Here is a 22879-nt window from a genome sequence, read left to right as displayed (position 1 = left end):
AAGGGTCATATCGGAACGCCACACAGTGGGCCCAAATTGATAATTCTTGGATATAGGAATAACTTGTGGAGTATCGAGCAAATTTTTTTTATGTGATATATAATAACATTCCTAACAACTTTTATTCTTGTATGATTTCTTGAAAAGTTGATAGATTCAGAGAAAAAAAAAATTTTGTATGGACAAATATACATTTTATTTTTTATCTCAAAATATACGAAAATCTAATGTGCGTGGGTTACTTACAGTATAGTTCCCATCATTTTCTATGTAGAAAAAAATAATCCGTCTGCATGTACTTGCGGCTTTGTAAATAAAGGTGCGGCAAAATTGCTAACTCTTTTATGTACTTTTTTAACAAAATACATGAGCTTCGTGTAATCTGTGTGTAATATGTCATCCATTACAAACAGTGCATAAAGTCCAACAACCCAGTATAAATTAATCTGAAGGTAATTAAAAATAACGGAAATAAAAAGTATAAATTTTAGGCTAAATAATTATTTAATCATGATACAATTTTAGGAATACAGAGCTGATTTTTTTCACATGATACATAATAACATTCCTGATAACTTTTATTGTCATGTAATTTCTTGGAAAGCTGATTGTTTCAGACAAAAAATTTTAGTTTTTTTTTTGTTTGGAGAAATAAACATTTTATTTTTTTATCTCGAATTGTAGAAAAATGTAATGTGTGGTTTATTTACAGTATAAGTCCAATCATTCTCTATCAAGAAAAAAACAATCCATCAGCAGGTACTTGCGGCTTTACGAGTAAAAAGATGTCAAAATGTTAGATTTGTTATTTATTAAAAAATAAAACACAATATACTAGTTTCTACTTAACTTTCGTGTTATTGTTATAACGCTCTGTGTAATTTAGCACTAAAATTAAATTTTCTTTAGTCGAAGCTCATGTATTTTGTTAAAAAAGTACATAAAAGAGCAATTTTGCCGCACCTCTACTTACAAAGCCGCAAGTACATGCAGACGGATTATTCTTTTCTACATAGAAAATGATTGGAACTATACTGTAAGTAACCCACGCACACTACATTTTCGTATATTTTGAGATAAAGAACAAAATGTATATTTCTCCACAAAAAAAAATTATATTTTTTTTCTCTGAAACTATCAACTTTTCAAGAAATCCTACAAGAATAAAAGTTGTTAGGTGTGTTATTGTCTATCACATAAAAAATTAGCTCGATACTCCACAAGTTATTCCTATGTCCAAGAATTATCAATTTGGGCCCACTGTGCGCCACCGCAAACGGATGACAATTTAGACTTCCTTTAGGTTATACTATATTGCTCAGATTTTTATAGATACTTCCAAGTATTCTTTTATTTTGTTTAGGATTTGCGCCATCTAACTATATTCGCAAGCGTTACGTTATTAATTAGTTAACAACGAACAATGCCATCTATTGATACGCATAAATATCGAAGTTCAGAGAATAATTTTAGTTTATTACTAAATATTTGAAAAACATTACAAGAAAAATAGAATATCTACTATATTTCCTATAAAAGAGGAGTTAATCGATATCCATGGCCATTTACGTAAATATAAACTAATTCCAGGCTATCGATCAGCGCCATCTAGAAATAAGACGGAATTTTGACCTTTTTCAGAGCTACGATTTTTAATATGGAGATTAGCAGTCCTCTTGGGTTATTGGTCCATGGCGGTACTATACTGGTTATTCATAAAACTGATTCCCCTGATAAGAATGAGCCAGAAATACGAACCTGCGGTGTTTCCTCTGCGCCGCAGCCTGCCTGAGCTTGCTCCCCTTGTCCCTGGAAGCGGCCACCAGCTCTTCCCACCCGGAGTGCAGGACCTCCAGCCGCTCCGACACTTCGGTCGCGCGAGCCGGGTCCGACTTCTGGAGGGACTGCCCGATCTAGTTGCGACCATAATCGTTCACTATTACATACGCATCGAATGCATTATTCGCCTTTGATATACCCGGGGACCCATTCTCTGCAGGTATTATTTGATTACCTAATTATTCCGAGGCGTACCCTGATATTAACCGAGTTAATCTGCTACACACGGCAAAATTAGTTTCAAGTTTGAGGTTTATACCCAGCAGTGGGCGAAATCAGGCAGTGGATGACAGTGATGGCTTTGCAGCATCTTGCATATCATTATTATATATAATGATATATAATATAATGGGTAATTTCACGAAAAATTTCAAAAAGTTCACGAAAAATTTCAAATTTTCAAATTTGAAATTTCTTTTAAATTTAACTTCGAAGGCTCATGTTATATTCTACGCTTAGAAATATCTTTTAAAGTTTTTTTTTATAAAATAAACTTGTATATCTAAAACCCACTTCGCTAAAAACGAGATTTAAAATGATTTCACAAAAAAAAACCTTACTGGCCCCATCGTTTTCGTTCAGTACCTTCAACTTTTAACAAGCGTCAACGTCAAAAGTGGAAAATTAAAGAAAAAATATCCGAAACATCATTTATCTTTCTCAAAAATACGATATTTTTCCAAATGGAAATTTTTCCATGACCCAACACAGTTTATCATATTCTTTCTGCTCTTGCGATGTGAACACTTGAAAAATGTTATAACTTGGGTCTTTTCAAGGCGAGAGTGAATAAGCATTATTAAGGTGTTCGACCTCATCGTCACTTTCCATCAGGTGAGACGGAGGTCAAATGCGCACTTATATCTCATAAAAAAAAAACTTTTCAAGTTGGTTTTTTTTGAGATCTGATCGAAAGATCTAGGTTTACATGTCATCAAGTTTTAGCTCACGTTCGTGCTATAAATTTGTGACGCCGACCCTTTTTAACATGACCAAACCCTCGAAGCTTTTCCTTTTTATATCCTGGTCATTGTATCATTTTTCATATCACAAACCTCTACTTATTTACTTACTATTCGGCGTTTTATCTTTAAGACCATTTATCTATTCTCATACTTTTCATTACATTGTTAAAAATTGCACACTTACGCTTTCAACATTCCTGAGTTGTTTCTCGTTAGCTTGAAGCTCTCTCTCGAAAGCTTCGTGTTTTTGTAATTTTCTCTCTAAGTTTGCAAGATCTCTGTAGGGAAGAAATTACAAAAATTAGACATAAATATATTGCTATTTATTTAAACTGCACTGTAATACACACGTTCCACGTTGGTCTGATACTCAGATTCTGTGCCTAAGTTTTCTCAGAAATTAAATTGTTTTAAAGTTTACTTATACCACTATAATTGTGACAGAAAAAATGTTGACGTCGGTGAACATTCCTCGTCCGGCATTGCATCGTATGTGGGTTAATGGTTATAGATATGGTATGTTGTTAGTTTCTTGTAAAGAGAGACTACTTAAAAAAAATTCTAACATTTCGGGTAAGTCAGCAAAGTTTGTTCGAACGGTATTGCATTATCTGCACTTCGGGTGAATATATACCAATAATACATACCATCGCGGTCGCCTCGCACCGGGGTATGCAAAGAATACGGACGCCACGTTCCTGCATGACTTTTTTACTTCCCAGCGTGAATTTGGTAGTTTCGGTAAAATGTTTAGGTCTATTTATTGAAATGGGGTGATTACTGAAAAGGGAATTCGTGGAATTTATACTTCACCTGTAGCTTTGATCTTTGGCGGTTTTCGTTTTGTCTTCGATCCAAGTCTGCAACTCCTCGGTGGCCGCGAGGAACTGCAACGAACAAGCGAAACGCGTGTACCCGAGCCGAACGGCCTCAGCGGAAGAAGCCATTGCCGGGGCCCCGTACCTGCTGGTGCGCCAGCGCCGCCTGCAGCGCGCGCCTGCGCTCGGCCGCCGCCACGCGCACCGCCTCGCGCCGCCGCAGCACGGCCGCCGTGCGCGCCGCCACGCTGCGGGAGGGCGACAGTGCGACAGGTGAGACAGGCGAGACAGGCGAGACAGAGACGGGGACGGGCGGCGTACTCACTGCTCCCGCGCGTGGTGCGGCTGCTTGAGCAGCGCGTCGGCGCGCTGCGCGAAGGCCGCCAGGCGCTCGTCCTGCGCCGCCAGCCGCGCCTCCAGCTCCTCGTGCCGCTTGATCAGCGCCTCCGCCTCGTCCACCGACGCCTGCGCATGCGTTCGCGTTACGACGACCGTCCCACAGACGCGGTCCGGCCGGGCAAAAACAAATTCAAGAGCGGACAAATCTTAGCACTGATACCGATTCACCCGCTCCCCTGCCGTGCCGTCTGAGTAAGATCGCGACGAAGAAAAATTGTGTGACTGTAGGGAAACGAAAGAAATGTAGAAAACATGAAATAAATCAGTAACACACACACTCACAGCCCCGCACTAGGAAAACGCTGTATCGCGAAGGGGCCATGGACACACACACAAAGTGCTCCCAAACTCACGAAGGTAATAAATGTAGGCCATACAGATATTTCTCCCGGCCCAGGAATCGAACCCGAAACGCCAGCATAGCAGACCAGAATGGTAACCGTTCGGCCAGAGAGGCTGTTACATTTTTTTTTCATTGCTGGAGAAAATCCGTGTCTGCCTACCCCGGTAGTAGCCAGTACGTATGTCTACTACGTATATACTTGCTGCAGCCTAATTAATTGAAACTATTGTATACTGTACTAAGCTACACCACAAAGCAAACGTCACACACCTAACCCAAGCCAATATTATAAATGCGAAAGTAACTCCGTGTCACGTTTCCACGCCTAAACCGCTGAATTCATTCCGATGAATTCTCGTATAGAGATAGATAAGACTTAGGAGAAGAACGTAGGCTACTTTTTATCACAACAATAAACATTAAAAGGTGTGAAATAGGGAATGAAAATTTGTGTGGAAAACCAATAAAAATATGAAATTTATATTGTTTCTTGTTCGTCCCATCACTTGACATTATATTAAAAAAACATACATATATTGTTAAATCTAATTTAGCAAACAAGCATGTAGCGTAAATGGAAAGTATCTTCGAAAAATGTTATAATCGGATTCATCCCCTAGTTTGCCACCCTTAGAGGTGGAATATTTTTTGCAAATTTAAATGGAGCCCAATACTGAGGTACTCTCGTCCCAACAAGAAAGAATCATCAAAATCGGTGCACAAATGACGGCATCATTGCATAACATACATACAAAAAAAATAGTCAAATTGAGAAGCTCCTCCTTTTCTTGAAGACGGTTACTGTCTCAGTCAGCTGTGACCATGGGACATGTAAAGGGCCCGATACGAGGTTATTTTTGAAAAACCTTATACACGCGCTTTAGATCCGAAAAAACACTTTCATTTCCTATAACAATAGCGATAAGAACCCAATATGAAAATTTGTATACCGGACTACTCGAAGTGCTATTCTACGTAGACGAAGTCGCGGGCACCAGCTAATTTCACAAAAACCTGTTTCCCTTATAAAGCACTTACAGCAGCCTGATTAAATTCCAGGTAAGCCTCGTGCGCGCCGCTCGATGCGTCCATTTGGTCTGCCTCGCGGTTGAAGCTTTGCAATTGAACACATTGCTTCAGGTATGCGTCTTTTTCTAGCCAGCCTGCAGAAGATTATTATCAATATATTTCCTGTCGACATTTTAAAATCGTTTTTCTACTCTGTCGATTATAATTTCATAAACCATATCATAAAGACCTTTCAGGGGCACGATCTTCAGCAAATGAATTATATCGTATACGAGATCGTATAGGAAGTATCTTTACATAGCAAATGCGTTCGTGACCGTAGGACAGGGTTGAGTTACTGTTCAATATGAAAAACTGCACATGTCCAATATGTCTGAATATATGACAGAAGTTGACACGTACCTTTCTTTACAACTTGCTGCTCAGTCTCCAAGTATTTGATCTTCTCCGCTACATCCGACAGCGTCGGATTGTTGGCCAAGAGTTTCTTGCCTAAGCTGATCACTTCTTTAAATCTGCGAATCAAATAAAATAAATAGTTACAGTAGTAAATTGTCAAGAAAAAGACAACGAACAGTTTACTAGACTGTTAAATCTGAGACTGAATGATGTGCAAATTGGTTCGTTTTAAATATACAGTGCGCCCACTGTAACATAACACCAGCAAGACTGTAAATTCTCCACCATATTGCAAAGCTACAGACCTTTTACTCACACCCCTCCACGATGTGATACTAAAGTTTATGTGTAATGTTGTTTATATTATTTATTAATGTGTTGACAAATAAACGATTTATCGACGGACTTCAAAAAAAGGAGGAGGTTCTCAATTCGACTGTTTTTGTGTGTGTGTGTGTGTGTGTGTGTGTGTGTATATGTTGAAAGACCTCTCCAAGGATGGCTAACTAGGGGATAAATCCGGTTTCGCGCATTTTCCGGTAACCAATTTCAATAAAACTTGCCAAATAGATGTAATTTCGGTGTAATCGATAAAGTCGATTTTTTACACTGAGTTCATCGAATTGCTGGCGTGATATCTATTATTATTCATTAATATATGCCTATTTATTATTATTCTTTAATTTAAATACAAACACAAGCACACAAACACTTCAGCCGATGGAAGACCGCCCCAACTAACTACTAACTAACGGCAGAGATACGTAAGGTCTTGTAAGGTGGCAGTGTTCCACCACAGGTTCCCGGACGAACTCTTTCACAAGGAGCTCTACCGTTACTACTGCTGCTGCTGCTTCTACTAATTCGAAGTTCCTACTTACTCGTCGTCGTGTGCATTGATATCGTCTTTCAATTCCTGGTGCTGCTTGTGCAGCGCTTCAGCAGTGGCGACGTCTTTTGCTGTCACTTCTTGCGCCAGTTGGTCTTGGACTTCCTGTCAGAGACAAAATACTTACAAAAAAATCTTAAAGCCTACATTCACATAGCAAATTACTTTACGCAGATTCCCCTGGTGAAAATTTAGTAAGGAACTTTAGGGGTTGGTCTTTGTAAATACGTTTTAGTGCGCCTGCCGCTTTATGAATAGCAAACGTATACATGGGAGCTTTAGTTTTAAGTTTTTTAAATGATTTCCTTTATAATCCGTGGTTTTTTTTCTCAGCCCCTCTTTTCAAACTGAAAAAGAATTTTATTAATTTTAATCATCGACTGCGTCCAGCGGTACCGACGACGTTGTTACACAAAGTCTGCGGATGTTGTGGAGCTGGAGTATTATACGAGTGAAAGCCAATGTCACCCTTGGGGTTCCACCACAATATGAATTTTAATTAATTTGTGGTGAGAGTACCAACTCAACATCTGTCGACCTTTATGAAGGAAGAGTTTTGGCCGAAGGATGTCAGGCACCGAAGTTTCCGAGGCTGGTTAGCGGACACACACGCGTTGCGTCATACTTCGCAGACCATCATCAACTCATTTATACTTCTCACTGCTGGGCACGGGTCTCCTCTCTGGCGAGGGTTTAAGCTATAGTTCGCCGCGCTGGCCAAATGCGTGTTGGGGACTTCACACGTTTACAGCAAGTTGTGAATCTTCGATGCTCATGGTAAATTCCAACTTACATTTCAGAGGTGCGGCGGTTATCACACAAAATCTTACCTGTAACCAATGCCCAAGCTGCTGCGTGCTAGCAGTGAATATCTGGAGTCCCACGGCGCTCTCTAAGCGACTGCGCCGTTCAGTGGCCTGCGCCAGGCACCGCTCCCACATCTGGTGAATTTCCTTCTGGCGACCTTCTACGTTGGCTTTTTCATTCGGGTATTGCGATTTTACGCTGAAATGAGATTATTTAACGGTTACAGTTGTAATATTGGTCCCCGGCGCCGTGCAAACGTAGACACTCTAGTGTCTTGTGTTGGATCAAGCTGCTTGGTAACTAGTATTGAATATTGAATTTTCATGAAATCATGCATTGCTATTTCCAGTTGCTTCCACTTGATACACGAGGGTTGTACATAGTGTTGCAAATAGTATGGCCGAATAAAAACGGCCAAGAGCGTATCCGAATAGCAGAATATTCGACCCAACATTCGGCCTGATTAACGCACGTTGGAAAATTTCTACTAAAAATACACTTCTTAACTTCAGTTATGATAAATTATTTTGTAATATTAAACAAAAAAAACGCTTTCATTTTGAAGTTTATAATATAAATGTATGACATCCTTACGAAAAAGTAATAGTTTATTTCATTCAGTTTGATTAATTAGGCTTGCAAATAATAAGTACTTGGTTGATTTTGATAGATAAATTGTTAAGTCATAACTGTCTCCGTGGCTAAACGGTTACCATGTTAGTCTGCCACGCAGAGTTCCCGAGTTTGGTTCCCGGGCCGTGACAAATATTTGTATGGCCTGCGTTTATTTATCTCGTGAGTTTGGGTGTAATTTGTGGATGTCTATGTGTGTGTCCATAGCACCCGCGACACAGGGATTCCCTAGTGCGGGGCTATGAATGTGTGCGTTATTTTTTATTATTTTGTCATGATAAAGGTAGTTTTCAATTGATATGTTGCTTTTTTGATATTTTAGAAAAATCACGTAATATTGTTGAATTTCCTTTGATGTTTTAGATAAAGAAGCAAAAAATTTGCTTTCGCGATCTTACACTTAACATATATTCAGTATTAACATTTTTTTAAATTTCTTCTTCCTGTTTTTAAGTATTCGGTATTCGGCCGGAAAGTGATTCGACCGAAAAAAAGGGCAAATAAACCGAATAGTAACCGAATACTCGTTGCAACTCTAGTTGCCAATCAAAAAGTGTTCGATATAAGCAATTATAGTCTGTTCCAATTCATTTTAAACTTGTTTGGTTTTGTTTAATTTCTAAAGAAATCACTCATAAATCGAGTAAGTAACACTTTTCGAAGATTTCGACTTGATATCTCGTCATTTTTTCAAACAATAGTCATTTGAATAACTTTGTAAAATCGTGTTTCAAAAATGGTAGTCAAAAAGTGAGGTTATTTTTAATTAAAGGTCTTTGAGTAGTCTGTGGTTGCATAGCGCTGTACGGAAAAAACATTTAATTCATTCAATTAAAGTTTTTAATTAAATAATTTAAAAATAATTAAGTAATTCAAAATTTCAATCGCAATCGAACGAGTATCTAAGTGTAAGGATTTGAAGAATTATTTAAAATTATGATTTCGGAAACTTTAAATATGTTTTCACAAGTCATGTAATGAAAGGTTAGTATGGCTCAATTAAACAAATCGATTCATTCAATTAATTAATTGATTTGTAGTTGGCAATAAAATTGACCCCATCACTAAAACGTCTATGGTCATGTCAGTGACTTGTTTGTTTACTTTTTGTTGAAAATGGATTGAAACGAAGTTATTTAAAATGGAATAAACAAAGTAAGTGTTTCTTCATTGATATCCACTGTAACACTTCCAGATGCTTGGAAACTCAAGCACCGAATTATTGCCCGTCAAGGAGAAGCAACAGGTGTCTGTGTTCGGACACAGCATATTGACGGTGCCCGTGTCCGTAACCAAGTATCAACGTTTGCGCAGCGCTTTAGGCCTTCCCTTTTGTCTATTTTCTACTCGATGATACCTACGTACCTATACTTTGTATACCACATAATTAGGCTGCATGAAAAGTAAAAAGAACAAATGATACAAGCACCTACTGCCACGCAAAGGTGTACGATAATATGGTTGCATATGCGCATATCACAACTTCCGCGGCCTTATATACTTATAATCAAATATTTTTACGTGGCATGAAATCTTAGCATTTACCACACTATGATATATCTGCTATCTGGGCTATCATGATGTATCTGGAAGAGCGTATTGTCTGTATAATGTCTCTCCCTAGACAATGGTACGTCTTTATCCTGCTCTGCATGGCCCTACACGTACACACGCGACGACCCCAGTCGTGGAACGCCACTAATCACATGGTAGAGGCACGTAATCTCATGGTAGAGGCACTGGGTCGCAACAAACCCGAATTCCCCGCCCCCATCGAACGGCCACCGCGCAAGACACTCACGAGTCGGCCAGCAGGCTGACGGTGTGCACCTTCTCCCGCAGCGGCTCCAGCTCCCTCTCCAGCTGCGCGTGGCGGCGCTGCAGCGCCTGCACCGTGCGCAGGTCGGCGGCGGGCGCCGTGCCGGCGGCCAGCTGCTGCTCCTTCTCCGCCATCCAGTCCAGGGCCTCGTCGCACGTCCGCCCGAACAGTTCCACGCTGCGGCAGAGAGGCGTGCGTAAAGCAGCTGTATTTCTTTTACTTCTCAAAAAGACAATTGAGTAATTTGAACTTGAATCAAGCAAGGAGGTTACTATGATACTGAGAAATATTAGAGAAATTACTCATACAATTGACATAGGAAATGAAACTCACGGTTCACCGTGACCATGGGACCTGTAAAGGGTCCGAAACGTCGGTTTGCTTGAAAAACCAAATATACGCGATTTAAATCCGGAAAAATACTTTCATTTCCTATGTGTAACAATCGCGAAAACCTAAGAACTCGATACTGTATGTATCTTTTCTCACTGACTTTAATTATTTTCTGTGTAAAAATTTAGTGGCTGTATGCATCATGGCTGTACGCGTCTTTGCTTTTTACAACATTTTAGTTCGAGTTTTATTATCTATGGAATAGCTAATTGGCCATCTGTTGACAAAAAAAAAACATAAAACCCGCTATTTGCAAAATCCATAGTTGTTGTGTTGTGAACCATATTTATTCATACAAGAAATAAACATTGTATTTATTTCCTCGCAAATGTGATGAAAAACTTTATGAGTATTACGGACTGTAAAAAATACAAAACTCGAGTTATTAAAACCCTCAGCCTTCGGCTTCGGGCTCCTAACAGGCCCTAGTTAGCAACTTCTTACTGACCGTCCTTAATACACAATGTACTATTATGATACCGAATAAAAATCAACATCGGCTGCTACATTACCTGGACGCTCCTTCCAGACTCTTCTCCTTCTGTTGTTTAAGCCTCAGCAACCTCTCCCACTGCTGCCTCAGCTGTTGCCTGCGCGCAGTAGCCTTTGTGGCCTGACCGTGTTTTGCTGCGACTAATTCCTCTGCGGCCGCGTCGATATGTTCTAGGCGTTTGGAGGCGGCTGATAAATCTGTCACGAATTTCTGTTGGAGATAAGAGGACGTGTGAATAAAACTGACAAAGTATTTTGCCTTTAATATAAGACAATATGTCAGTAGATACATATTGGCATTGGCGTATGGTAATGTGTTGAAGGTCACATAGTCCTAGAACCCAATCTCCCCACATACTGCTCCAGAACTGCCAAACAGTATCGCCCCGCCCACTTATCACAATCAAAACGTCCTAACCAACACATTTTCCCATACAAACAACCCACATTATCACCCTTAAAAACATTTCCACTTCACCACCGCGCCACAACCGCTCTCAAAATCAAAACGTCTTAACTCACGCATTTCCCTGCACACACAACCACAAGTTATTCTCACCCTTCAACGCATCACCATAGAGCCCACATTCCCACTGTACGAGTGAGCCAGAACTGCCAAAATCCTACTTATTTTACTTAAAAGGCATTAATTACAATTGACCCTATCGATACGCATCTTAAACATACAGATTGTTTTCTTTGTCACATTTTGTCTGTTCAATTCGTAGATGAGGAATTTTACTTACTTTAAAAGATAAAATATTGTCTCCGTGAAGAAAACTATCCTATCCACATTATTTACTTTCCCTCCGAGTTGCACAGCCGAGGGATACTCTCTAAATGGACCATAATATAGTTTTTCTTTAATTTGACCTTTCAATTATAATTTCATACAACACATCAGAAAGGCGCTCTTTTTGGTTCTGAACCAAATTCTATTGTGTATGCTCACTGTACAGAAGCAATGAACTGAAAAATTTATTCATAATAGTTCTGTGTTCATAACAGTTTTCAGAGTTTCAAAAAAAGAACGTCGTCTTTTTGCTAATTAAAATATCAAATATGACGCTACTCCAACGCTCTACTGCCTTCGATTGGTTATAACACAAACGGTACTTAGCCAATCACGGATACATCTATTCTATTTCTTTGGTTTTTTGTTTTGTAGCGTTTGTTTGGCTTTCATTTGAGCTTGTTGTCGTGGATTGTTAACAAAACATACATTAAATATTGGTTGTTTCATTATTTAATATACTCGTAGAAAAAGTATTATATGCAATCATGACATAATTAGGTCTTAAAATCTCGTACCTATTACATAGGCCACTCGACAAAGAATCGTGTCCTGAACATGTAAGAACCCTCAATATTATTAGACTAAAGGAGAATTTTCCCTGCATAAAGATTTAATTTCGCTGTATCCGATTCTCATTTCCCTAGCACACAATATATTTTCGTAACCGCAATTCAAATTTCCCTGCCTTCTCACCTCGTACTTCCTCTTAGCAGTGTCAACGCTGTCCTCACTATCATCAGCCCTGAGCATCTTCTCCTTATCCTTGATCCACTTGTCGAAGTCATCGCACTCGGCGAAGAAGCTGTATAGTTTTATTGCGTCTTCAAGCTGCGCGCGGCGTTGCGCAGAAAGTTGGAGCAGTTCGTCTAAAAGATAATTTTGACAATTAGTCACTTTCATACGATATTGAATTTTAAACGCTTATTAAAACTTCACAATAGGCATTTTAAAGAAAATAGTAATATATTCGACTCGAGTACTATCGATTAAAAAAATCTAAATGGCGCGATGGCGACTGGTAGCGACAGTGTGGAAGGAGCATCCGTGCAAAACGGGTAACGGAGCTGCTAAAAGAATTTGAACAGTGTTTTATGTGGTTATAGTGAAAATGTGTTATAAACTATAATTATATTTTAAAAGTGTACATCGAGTTATTAGACTTATGTATAATAGTTTATCACGGTCAAAAAACTTGCGTGGTTCACGAATAACACCCCGTATGTTTTATGCAACAATTCACCTTAACAATCGGATAGAATTGTATATTAACGTAACTTAAATACACTGGGTCATTGAACCTGGCACCAAAACATAACCAACTTATTGCGATTCGCGAATATTGCATTCATATTGCATGCATATAGAACGTCACATTGAGTTATTATTTTTTACAGATAGATGACGTTAATATTAGTTCGTTAGATTGTTGATAGTAATAAACAGGTAAGTAAAGTGACGAGTTTACGCGGGGGGAGAACGGCCCGTTGACGTGAATGGTTATTTTTGAACGGCCGTGGATCTTCGCGAGTTGTAAAGTTCTATCTGTTAAAATTATATGTATCACACTATATTTCTGTCGTAAAGTGTATGGAAGTAAAGTTGAAGCGTATGGAATAAACTGATTAGTGTTCCATTGAGTAACGTTTCTATTTGAAAATAGCCGCAATCATGGAAGAAGGTAGCTCCATAAATGCCCCTCCAGAACTTTCCCGTCGTAAAAAAGTCAATGTAGTTTAAGAAATGAAACGCACCGTAGTCCTTCTGTATGTGCTGAATGCGGTCCTCGACGGCGGGCGCCTTCTCGACGGGCGCCTGCTTGGCCCGGCGCGCCGCCGGCTTGCTGCGCTTCACGGGCACCACCTGCTTCACCAGCACCGTCTTCTTCACGCGCTGCACGGTGCGGACCTTCTCCGGCCGGCGCACTTGCACCTGCGGGGCAGTCGTGGTTTAGACCGACAGGCAGCGGCGCAGCCCGTAGAGGGGTGGAACTTTTAGCAGTAAAGCTCCTTGTGTCAGAAGAAGTCTTCCAGGGAAGTACTGTCACCTTACCTATTTCTGCCGCCAAGCAGTAATGTCAGCATTACTGTGTTCCGGTTTTGCAGGCAAAAGGTGCTAGTGAAATTGCAGGCATATGAAACTTGTCAATGTATCTATCAAGGTGACGGGCGCAGTGGTAATGCCCAACGCAGATCTTTGCAATTTAAAGCTCTAAGTGGCACTGCACCTGTTATGGGACAGGCGTGTAGAGTACCATCAGGCGCACGACTTGTCGGTTCCGTCACTTCATATTTAAAAAAACTTATACGGGTGATTCAAGTCATTAGTACATTTTTGCATAGAAAAGTGTAACTCTGAAGTGTTCCATCTGCCAAAATGCAGACACGTGCCTTCGGCGTCTTCCGATTAATTCCAATCAGCGATCATTGTTTTGTCAAGAAACAGTAACCAGTGACAACTGACCGGTACGACGCGGGGCTCAATCTCGCGCACGTAGTTGGCGGGCACGAACCCGTCGCTGCGGTCGGCCTTGCGCACCGACCACCAGTCGGGGTTGGTCTTGCTGATCAGGAACATCACCTCGCCCTTCTGCATGGAGATGCCCTGGCCCACGAACGGGTACAGCGCTTTCACCTGGGGACGCGTCGTTCGTTAGAAACCACCGTACGCGCCGGTCGCCTCGAAGCTGCCACGCGTCCTGAGCGCCCTCACCTGCGGCACGCTCCTCTCCTCGGTCACCGTGCGGTGCTCGAGTCTCTCCACGGGCTCTTCTTCCCACACTTCTGTTGGCACCAGCCGCGATTCGTTCACCCATTCCTCTTCTTCTATCGCCGGAGCCGACTCCACTTCCGTGGGCAGCTGCGGAAAATAAAGAGACGATTCAGGACGGGTACAGGTAACACACGGTTCGGTAAAATAAATGGTCCGGTTTGACATTATACAGAAATACAGTTAGAGAAGATAGAACGAGAAGTGTAACAGTACGTGACAGCTTGTATGAGCAAAGATAATTTAAGCGTGGTGCGTCGCATGTAAATCTCGATTGATTAACAAAAAAGCGGCGGCGCTGGCGCAGCGTTTCGCATAACGCTAAACAAAAGGTTTATATACTGCGCGCGGTCACTTGATATGATTATTTGTAATGACGAACTATTTTATAGTAACATGGCCCAGATTAAAGAGATTGCTAATCTCCATACTACAGCTCGTAACTATATTACGTAGTTTATATTACGTAAATGGCCGTGGATATCTATCGAATATAAGTAGTTAATTTTTTCTTGATAATAATATTCAAATTTTGAGTATGAGCTATACAGTAGTTTATGTGACTGTTACATAATGAAAGGCATTAAAACACGAGTGAGGGTTTATGAAACTAGCCAATAGGCGAGTGTCATAAAAACATCTCACGAGTGTTTTAATGCCTATTTATGTACAGTTACATACACAGCTTTATCTACACATATGTATATTATAATTGCGATTACAAGTTCAGGAACCGCATGTTCGCATCACTGGCGAAATGGTGGCAAATAAAAACTTTTCTCACGCATGTCACACAACCGTAGCTTTTATTTTTAATTCATAGAAAAACTAGAATCGGCCCCAACTATCATATCGTTCGATATCAAGTAACGTGTGAAATTGTCAAAATTGTTTGCTATTGACATTTCACTTGAAATAAAACTTCATCTCGACTGGTATTAGAATGGAGGTCGAATCAAATTGTTTTGTCTTTCAGAGATGTTCGAAATTTGAATGTAATAATAACATCGAATTCGACGTTATTATGAAGCAATAATATCAGTTTGCCTTTATGCAGGTCGTAATTTGAGTTCTTGAACACATTACAGAGAGGGTACCTGCAGCGAGTGGATGCCGCTGGCCTGCAGCCGCTCGGCGGCGGCGCTGAGCGCGTGCAGCTCCTGCGCGTAGGCCGCGATCTGCTCGTGCAGCGCGCGGTGGCGCGCCAGCAGCGCCGCGGCCGACGGCGCGTCGCCGCCGCAGTCGGCCGTGGCCAGCAGCGGCCGCTTCTCCTTCATCCACGACTCGGCCTCGTTGGCGTCGCCGTAGAACTGGTGCGCCTCGGCGGCGTCGGCCAGCTGCTTCTCCCGCGCCGCGGCCAGCTGGCGCAGCACGTCCCACTGCTTGTGCAGCGACGACAGGCGGCGCTCGATCTCGGCGCTCTTCGGGTGCTTGGCGTCCAGCAGGCTGCATACGACATTACTTTTCTGAACGACGCCATCTACGGCTACTTTCGAATACTTTGGTAACGTTTAACGTTTTAAATGTTTCAGTTGCCTTCAATACATGTGTTGTAATATATATTCCGGAATTTAGTTTTCTAAAACTATTAAAAACCCCGCTTCTAGTAGTAAGTCTACTCTTACTTAGGTCGATGGAAAATAGGCACTGCAACTAATCTACCTCTGTCCTTTCGAGCGATGTCGGTGCGCGATATGCTCTCTGGCGCGCAGCTCCTGCATCAGCGCAGCGTGCTTCTGCCGCAGCGCGGTGACGCCGCGCAGGTCTTTGGCCGCCACGTCCGCGCGGCAGATGCGCTGTTTGTCCGTTACCCAGCCTGTAAAAAAAGAAATGAAATGAGACAAGGCAATTCATTGGTAAGAAAACTATCTGAATCGTAGACGAGCAGAAGAGTTTTCCGAATAATCTAACAAGACACTGTCACATTAACACCATCTAGTGGTGTTTAGTTTGTGAGGTTCTGTAACGTGGTCATGTCGCACAACATAGATGTTACCACTAACACAACGTTTAGTCGCTATAATATTACTCCAGAATACAGTTTAAAATCTCATTAATCTAAAAATAATGATCTACCTTCTTCCTCGTCGTGATCTTCCAGGAACTGGTAGAGATTTCTAGCGTCTTCCAATCTCGCTTTGCGGTCTTTAGCAGCGGCCACAAGACTGTAAGAAAATAACCACGCTTACATTTCACACAACCCTATGTAGTAGAGCGCCATCTATCCGTCGAACTTAGTTCTTTTGTGATGTTATCAGTCTACAATTGTTATTTAATAAGTCTTACCTATCATATGCGTCTTCCAAATGCGTCAGCTGTTGAGTCAACTGCTGCTTAGGCTGCACAGGGCCTTCAGCAGCCGTGCCTTGCCGGATTAACCGCCTGATGGACTCATCCAAAGCTCCCAGTTGAAGTTCTTGCAAGGCGTGTGCTTGGAGCAGACGTTCCACGTCGACAAGATGGCGGCCCACCTCTTCTGATTGAAATTGGGTCTGAGAAGAAGAGAATAAATTATTAATACAAGAAGACGTTAACGCCATCTATTATGCGTTATAGACATCTATATAAACGCACTAAAAGATATCAACCATTTCGTTAGAGCTGCTTATGTAGCCCTCTTCATCAGCAGATCCACAAAGTTATTATGATGGGAAATGAGTGTCTGTCCAGTGATGCTGGCAACCATTGTTACTAACAGTTAATTTGAAGTCTTTCACCGTAGTACCTTTTTTGGCATATAGACATAATATCAATCAAACTAGTACAGACAAGTGGTAGTACCGCATATGAGTCCTATGTCATTTAATAAAATGCTCATGAGTGCTCACCTTCATTTCCAACAATGTGTGTTCAATAGCGTCGGCTTCTCTCAGCAACGCCATTAGATGAGCAAGACGTGCCAGAGATACTCTGTAATATAATCGGAGGTTTAAATAGTGCATCAAACACGCAGAGTTTGCGTTTAGACGAATTCTGTGAAAGTAATCGGGAAATCAGGAACAAACCGGTGACCCTCGAGCAGTTGCAGCAACTCCTGCCACCGCGACAAAACTGCTTTCTCAGTGCGCGAGACCGCTTCAGCGCCGTGGTACTGTTCGCGCACTAGCTCGTTCGCCATGGCTGAAAGGTCTTCGAAACGTTCGGTTCTGTGGAAATCAGAGAGAAGCTGAAATAAGTCTGGAGATTTTTGGTATTTTACCAAAATTTAAGTATATTGTAAACGCTAAATAACAACTTCGATCGCAGAGTCGTCATATAGAAAAACAACGTAAGAAACAAGGTCTATTAATTCACGCCAGTGGATCACGGTAGGTAGTCGCGGATTGGTGCGTTTATTATTCCATGGAAAAGAATGAATAGAACCCAGAAGAAACCATCAATGTTCGGGTTGCGTATGACGTTTCATTGAAACTTCTGAACTGTGCTTTCACCTTAGACAAGACTTCCACCACGAGTTTACTGTGACAGTTGTCGCAACCTTCCGCAAAAATTACTTCAAAATTTTGTATGGCAATTTATACAGCGCCCCTAGCGGTCACAAGAAGAAACAACATTTTAGGCTGATAGCGATAACTGTCAATGGTAGAGGCACTGAACTATGTAAATCACTCTACACGTCAGTTAAGTCCACACTTAATAAGGAAGCAGTATTTTAAATGTCTCTATATGCTATATAATGTCCCTAAATAATGTATTTTTTTTAACCCTTATAATACCGTGAGTGAAAAGAAATAGCAGCGAATCCAGGTCCAGGCGTTCTTAGACAAGTCTTGTCGTAGTACACAAATCAGTCAAATAAAAGCCGCCTATCAATAAACCTTGTCGATCATACTGGCAGATCAAAGTAACGGACCTTCTTTCACGGTAGTTGTGAAAGTTTCCTTTTAATACCAACCTGGCAAGTATATCCGCGGAAATGGCTTCGTGTTTCTTGACAGTAGCGTCGACTTGAGCAAGGTTCGAACCGTAGCGAGGGTCCGACAGAACTTGTATCATTTCCTTGAGATACCCCTTGCGGAGGACAGACTGTCAACAAAAACATGTCAATTAAATCATCTCCCTCACTACGACCAACAAAATGAAACCGCCTGCTTATCAAAAACCGTTTCTAGCGCCATCTGCCGGCACAATCCAGTACATTCATTACAACTCCATCTAGTGGTAAAAATAAACTGCAGTTTGCATAATTTGCAAAAATAGACAACTCATTGGTCTTCCACCGTGTCGCAAAATTTTTGAATATAGATTACGCTACCGAAAACAGGAAACTTATTGTCAAAATCATTACTGGCGCCACCATTTCACAATTCAAAGTAAATTGTCCACTGAAATACCTTGGTGTTGAACTTGTAGTTGAGTTGTTCCAGTCTCTCTTGTCTCAGGAGCTCAGTTCGAAGAGCAATCTCTCGTGCATGCTCGGCCTGTAAATAAATATGTTTGCGTTATTAGCATTATTTTTAACCGGCTTCAAAAAACGGGGGAAGTTCTCAACTACGCGATAATTTGTGAACGGATTTTGATGATTCTTTTTTGTTGTAAGGAGGGTACGTCTGTGGTAGTCCCATTAAAATTTGAAGAAAATATTCTACCTCTAAGAGTGGCAAACCAGTGAATGAATCCGGTTTCGCGCACTTTCCGGTAACCGATTTCCATAAAACTTGGCAAATAGATGTAATTCCACGAACTTTTGTGGTAGATTCTAGTACTCTGTACTGTAATGGTATCACGAGTAAAGAGCGCCGAGACTCGCTAACTGAAATATTGCGTCCAAACATTAAACGTAAGCCCAAAATCAGGTGCACCTACCTGTTCAAGCTTCTGCCAGGCCCGTTCTAGGTCCTGCGGCAGCTGGCCCTCTAGCGGAGCCCAGGCCTCGCCCACTAAACTTTTCTGCATTGTGTTTATGTCGAAATATAGAGCTTCAATTTCTGAACGCTCTTTGTATCTGAAAAAAATAAGTTCATTTCATACTGACACTCATATACGTCTGTCACTCGTGCTTCCCAATGGGACAGGCTTGAATCCTTAAGAGGCTCTTTACAAATCGTGAGTGGCATAAACTCTTTTCTAAATATAGTACACATAGTGAATGATAAATAGTGATAAAAAGATTACAACAGCGCCACCGTTGAAGCTGAAGTTGCGCGTACGCTATTATGCCCGATAGTGACAAGCTATTAAAAGTCTTTATGCGCGCTAAAACGCTGAAAACATATTTCTGTGCTTAAATTTCTAAAGCACAGTAATGGATTTCAAAATTGAACTTTACATTCAAGGTACAGAATTCCAAAACCTTACAACTTACCATCATTGTCATTACAGTTACGCGATTTCTGGGCTGGATTTATGGTAAGTTACACGCCTGTCCATAACAGTTGCAGTGCCAATCAAAGTTTTAAATACAAAGATCTGAGTGGCACTGCCACTGCGCTGATCACCCTGAGACATAAGTTGACAAGTCCCATGTGTAATTTCACCTGCACCCTTACCCTTCAAAATCGGTACACAGCTGACATTACTGCTTTGCGGCAGAAATAGGTAAGGTGGCAGTACTTCCCTGAACAAGGGAAGCTTTAAATCCAAGGAGCTCCACTGCCACTAAACTATTATATTACTTACTTATTAGGGCTGTTACTTACTTGGGAGGTTTCTCCACAGTCCTGTATTGCTTGAAAGCGAGCAGCAACCTCTGTATACCGTCAAGCGAGTTGGGAAGGTCGCGACCATTGAGCTCTTCGATCTTCAGTCTAATCCACTCGAGGAGTGCGCAGACCAGGCGGCTATATTCCGCTTTGCGGCCATCGCAATCCATCAGTTGTCCGATTATCTAGGACAAAGGTGACAATGCCATTAATCGCAAGTGAATATACTAAATAATCGTGTACGTAACCTAATTGATATTCTGAAAGTATGCGTGAACAAGTTTTTTAGAGCAAATCGCGTTCTAGGGATACCATTATCCTTTAGACAGCGCACGTGCTTGTAACGCATACATTGTGAAAGTCGATCGCGTTAAATAGCTTTTAGATATTGACTGCTTTACTCAAGCAACTTATCTAGCTGGAATATAAATTTTTCGATGAATATCATGTTACAATTATTAATATAAAGATCGAACACAGAGAAAAATTCCTTCGATCCGGCCTAGATTCGAACCAGAGCCTTCAGCATACCATGCCGACGCTCTCCCAACTAAGCTGCGGAACGAACCAGCAGACTCAACGATTTTTTCTACGTGCTTGTTGCAGATATTTGTTTTTGGTTTTTTTAACAACTTTTTTGCCATTTGTGAGAAATCTATACAAGTTTTTCTTCACTCATCCAGCTACCAGCGGCTGACCTGAGTTGCCGCATTTTTAATATTTGTAATATGAAGTTTATGCACTTTATTTATTTATTCATTTTATACAATATCAAGTGACGGGACGAGCGAACGAAGTCGTGCGCCTGATGGTAAGCTACACGCCTGTCCATAGCAGTTGCAGTGCCACTCAGAGCTTATACCATGATATTAATTTTTAATATGATATTACTCCACTAGTTTGTTATAATTATTAATAAAGATCGAACAAACACAACTGAAAATTCCTTCGATCTGACTGGATTCGAACCAGCCTCAGTATGCCTAACCGGGGCTACCGCTCTTCCCAACTGAGCTACAGATTCAACTGAAGCGAGTCAGCAGATCTTACCAATTTCTCTATATGTTTGTTACAGATCTTTATATTGGGGTTTAAACGCCTTTTTTGACGTAGTGCCACCTGTGAGAAGCTAATGAAAGTTTGCGTCACTTAAAGATAGCTTTACAGCTACCAAAGGCTGACATGTCGCTATATTAATATAAATGCAACTGTCAAAATAGGAATAAAGAACGCAATAATGTAATTATTATTCATTAGAACGTCATAATATTCACAATGAAGAATTTTTTGGCAAAATTCTAGTTTCTTTCACAATCTATCGATAAAACTGTCGACATGATTGACACTACATGACTATTAAATTACATAATAATAAAAATTTTATGAAAACTGGCAACCATGCAAATGTAATTTTACTACGTCTTCAAAAAAGACAGACTATAGTTATTTCTAATCATGTACGGAGGTGAGGAGTAGAGGTAAATGGTATGTACTCACATTGGCGATTCGTCGTCCGCTCTTTTGCTCGTTCTTCATTCGCGCGAAAGTGTGATAGTAGCTCGCAACGTATGTCATCACGGACTTCTCGTCAGGGCGACTGGTGTCCACATCTGAAATCATAAAAAATATACCATTTTTTATATTTTTTTTACACATGTAGCAGTGATATCTTATTTGGAAGAAGCGAGGTCTTGCACACGGAAAGGTCCGTGATCAAGTTGATCCTTTGTATGAAGTAAACATTTCGCAACGAACAGCAAATGAAGTTATATTCGGTAAGATGACATGTTGTTTTTGTATAAAGTTTTTCACTTCACCTATTTTAATCTTATCGAAGTGAGTAGCATCAGCTATCAAAAATACACTTGTAGTTAATTAATTATAAAAATACCATATTAGAAAGGCAGGGATCTACGAAAAAAAAAATTGTCACGTGGCCTACTACCAGACTAAGGGTCATATTCCAGAACTCTACTCAATGCTCAAGTCAGGACTTGAGTATGATTTCAAGCACTGGAAATACGACCCTAATGGGAAGGACTTGAGTAAGATTTCTAGTGCTTGAAATCATACTCAAGTCCTGACTTGAGCATTGAGTGGAGTTCTGGAATGCGATCCTAAAAAGTGACCGTCAGGACGGCTGGTCGCCTGTGGCGTCTGGCACTGAGTGTATATTCAAAAATTGCAACCTATTTGCTACCTTTGATATATTCTGAGAAATTTAAAAGAATAATTGACCAGCCATTCTGATATCAGGATGCCTGGTGGCCACTTTGTACAGCATGAAGGGAGCAGCTTTTCCAGGAGTATGTTATTTACTACTTTCACGAATTAAAGGTCTATGCTTCTTATCTACATTAGTTAAAAAAATATATCCGAATGAAAATTTTACGAAGTGACTGATTAAATTATAAAAGCACACAACAGGCAACCAGCCATCCTGACGGTCTTAATTAACTAACGCATTCGATGTTTTTAGCAAAATTTAATTATTAAATTATTAAACGGTATCTATAAACCCTTGTAAGTGTTTTTTTTTTTAATTATTTACTTCCAGTTCGGCTTAATAATATTAAGCCAAATCAGCGTAAAAATACTTCAGTACCAACTTCACTACCAACAACATCTACTGCTGCCACCTATTAACGCGGGAACACTAAAATCCGTTGCCCACTGTACCGAACTTGCAACTAGAAATCCGCGGGTAATAGGTCCCCGATTCTACGAACATCTACATCATAGTTATCCCTTGACATTGTATTTCCAATTGTAATATTGTGACATTGATAACATGAAATAAACGATTCTATTCTATTCTATTCTATTCTATTCTATTCTATTCTATTCTAT

General features: G+C 40.6%; 1 protein-coding gene across 1 annotated transcript in view; it reads right to left on the bottom strand.

The window, feature by feature from the left end:
- Window positions 1–1758: 1758 nt before the first annotated feature.
- Window positions 1759–22879, bottom strand: part of LOC113228996 (spectrin beta chain, non-erythrocytic 2-like) — a gene marked incomplete at its 3' end in the record, with an annotated part of 66138 nt that continues 45017 nt past the window's right edge. The window contains exons 8-33 of the mRNA XM_026462464.1: window positions 21527–21639; window positions 20027–20214; window positions 19194–19332; window positions 18722–18808; window positions 18283–18413; window positions 17393–17533; window positions 17216–17297; window positions 16674–16879; window positions 16464–16552; window positions 16050–16203; window positions 15485–15833; window positions 14331–14477; window positions 14082–14252; window positions 13373–13550; window positions 12315–12487; window positions 10846–11036; window positions 9923–10117; window positions 7512–7686; window positions 6674–6786; window positions 5796–5908; window positions 5403–5527; window positions 3948–4087; window positions 3768–3870; window positions 3618–3691; window positions 2989–3082; window positions 1759–1913 (exon numbers count right to left, since the gene is read on the bottom strand). Coding sequence (XP_026318249.1) covers window positions 1759–1913; window positions 2989–3082; window positions 3618–3691; window positions 3768–3870; window positions 3948–4087; window positions 5403–5527; window positions 5796–5908; window positions 6674–6786; window positions 7512–7686; window positions 9923–10117; window positions 10846–11036; window positions 12315–12487; window positions 13373–13550; window positions 14082–14252; window positions 14331–14477; window positions 15485–15833; window positions 16050–16203; window positions 16464–16552; window positions 16674–16879; window positions 17216–17297; window positions 17393–17533; window positions 18283–18413; window positions 18722–18808; window positions 19194–19332; window positions 20027–20214; window positions 21527–21639 — 3826 coding nt within the window. The remainder of the gene's footprint in view (window positions 1914–2988; window positions 3083–3617; window positions 3692–3767; window positions 3871–3947; window positions 4088–5402; window positions 5528–5795; window positions 5909–6673; window positions 6787–7511; window positions 7687–9922; window positions 10118–10845; window positions 11037–12314; window positions 12488–13372; window positions 13551–14081; window positions 14253–14330; window positions 14478–15484; window positions 15834–16049; window positions 16204–16463; window positions 16553–16673; window positions 16880–17215; window positions 17298–17392; window positions 17534–18282; window positions 18414–18721; window positions 18809–19193; window positions 19333–20026; window positions 20215–21526; window positions 21640–22879) is intronic.

This window comes from Hyposmocoma kahamanoa, unplaced genomic scaffold (genome assembly GCF_003589595.1).
Source record: "Hyposmocoma kahamanoa isolate Upper Pololo Valley unplaced genomic scaffold, ASM358959v1 265, whole genome shotgun sequence".
Taxonomy (NCBI): domain Eukaryota; kingdom Metazoa; phylum Arthropoda; class Insecta; order Lepidoptera; family Cosmopterigidae; genus Hyposmocoma; species Hyposmocoma kahamanoa.
The sequence above is the reverse complement of the archived record's forward strand: the minus strand, read 5'-3'. Positions and strand labels throughout refer to the sequence as shown.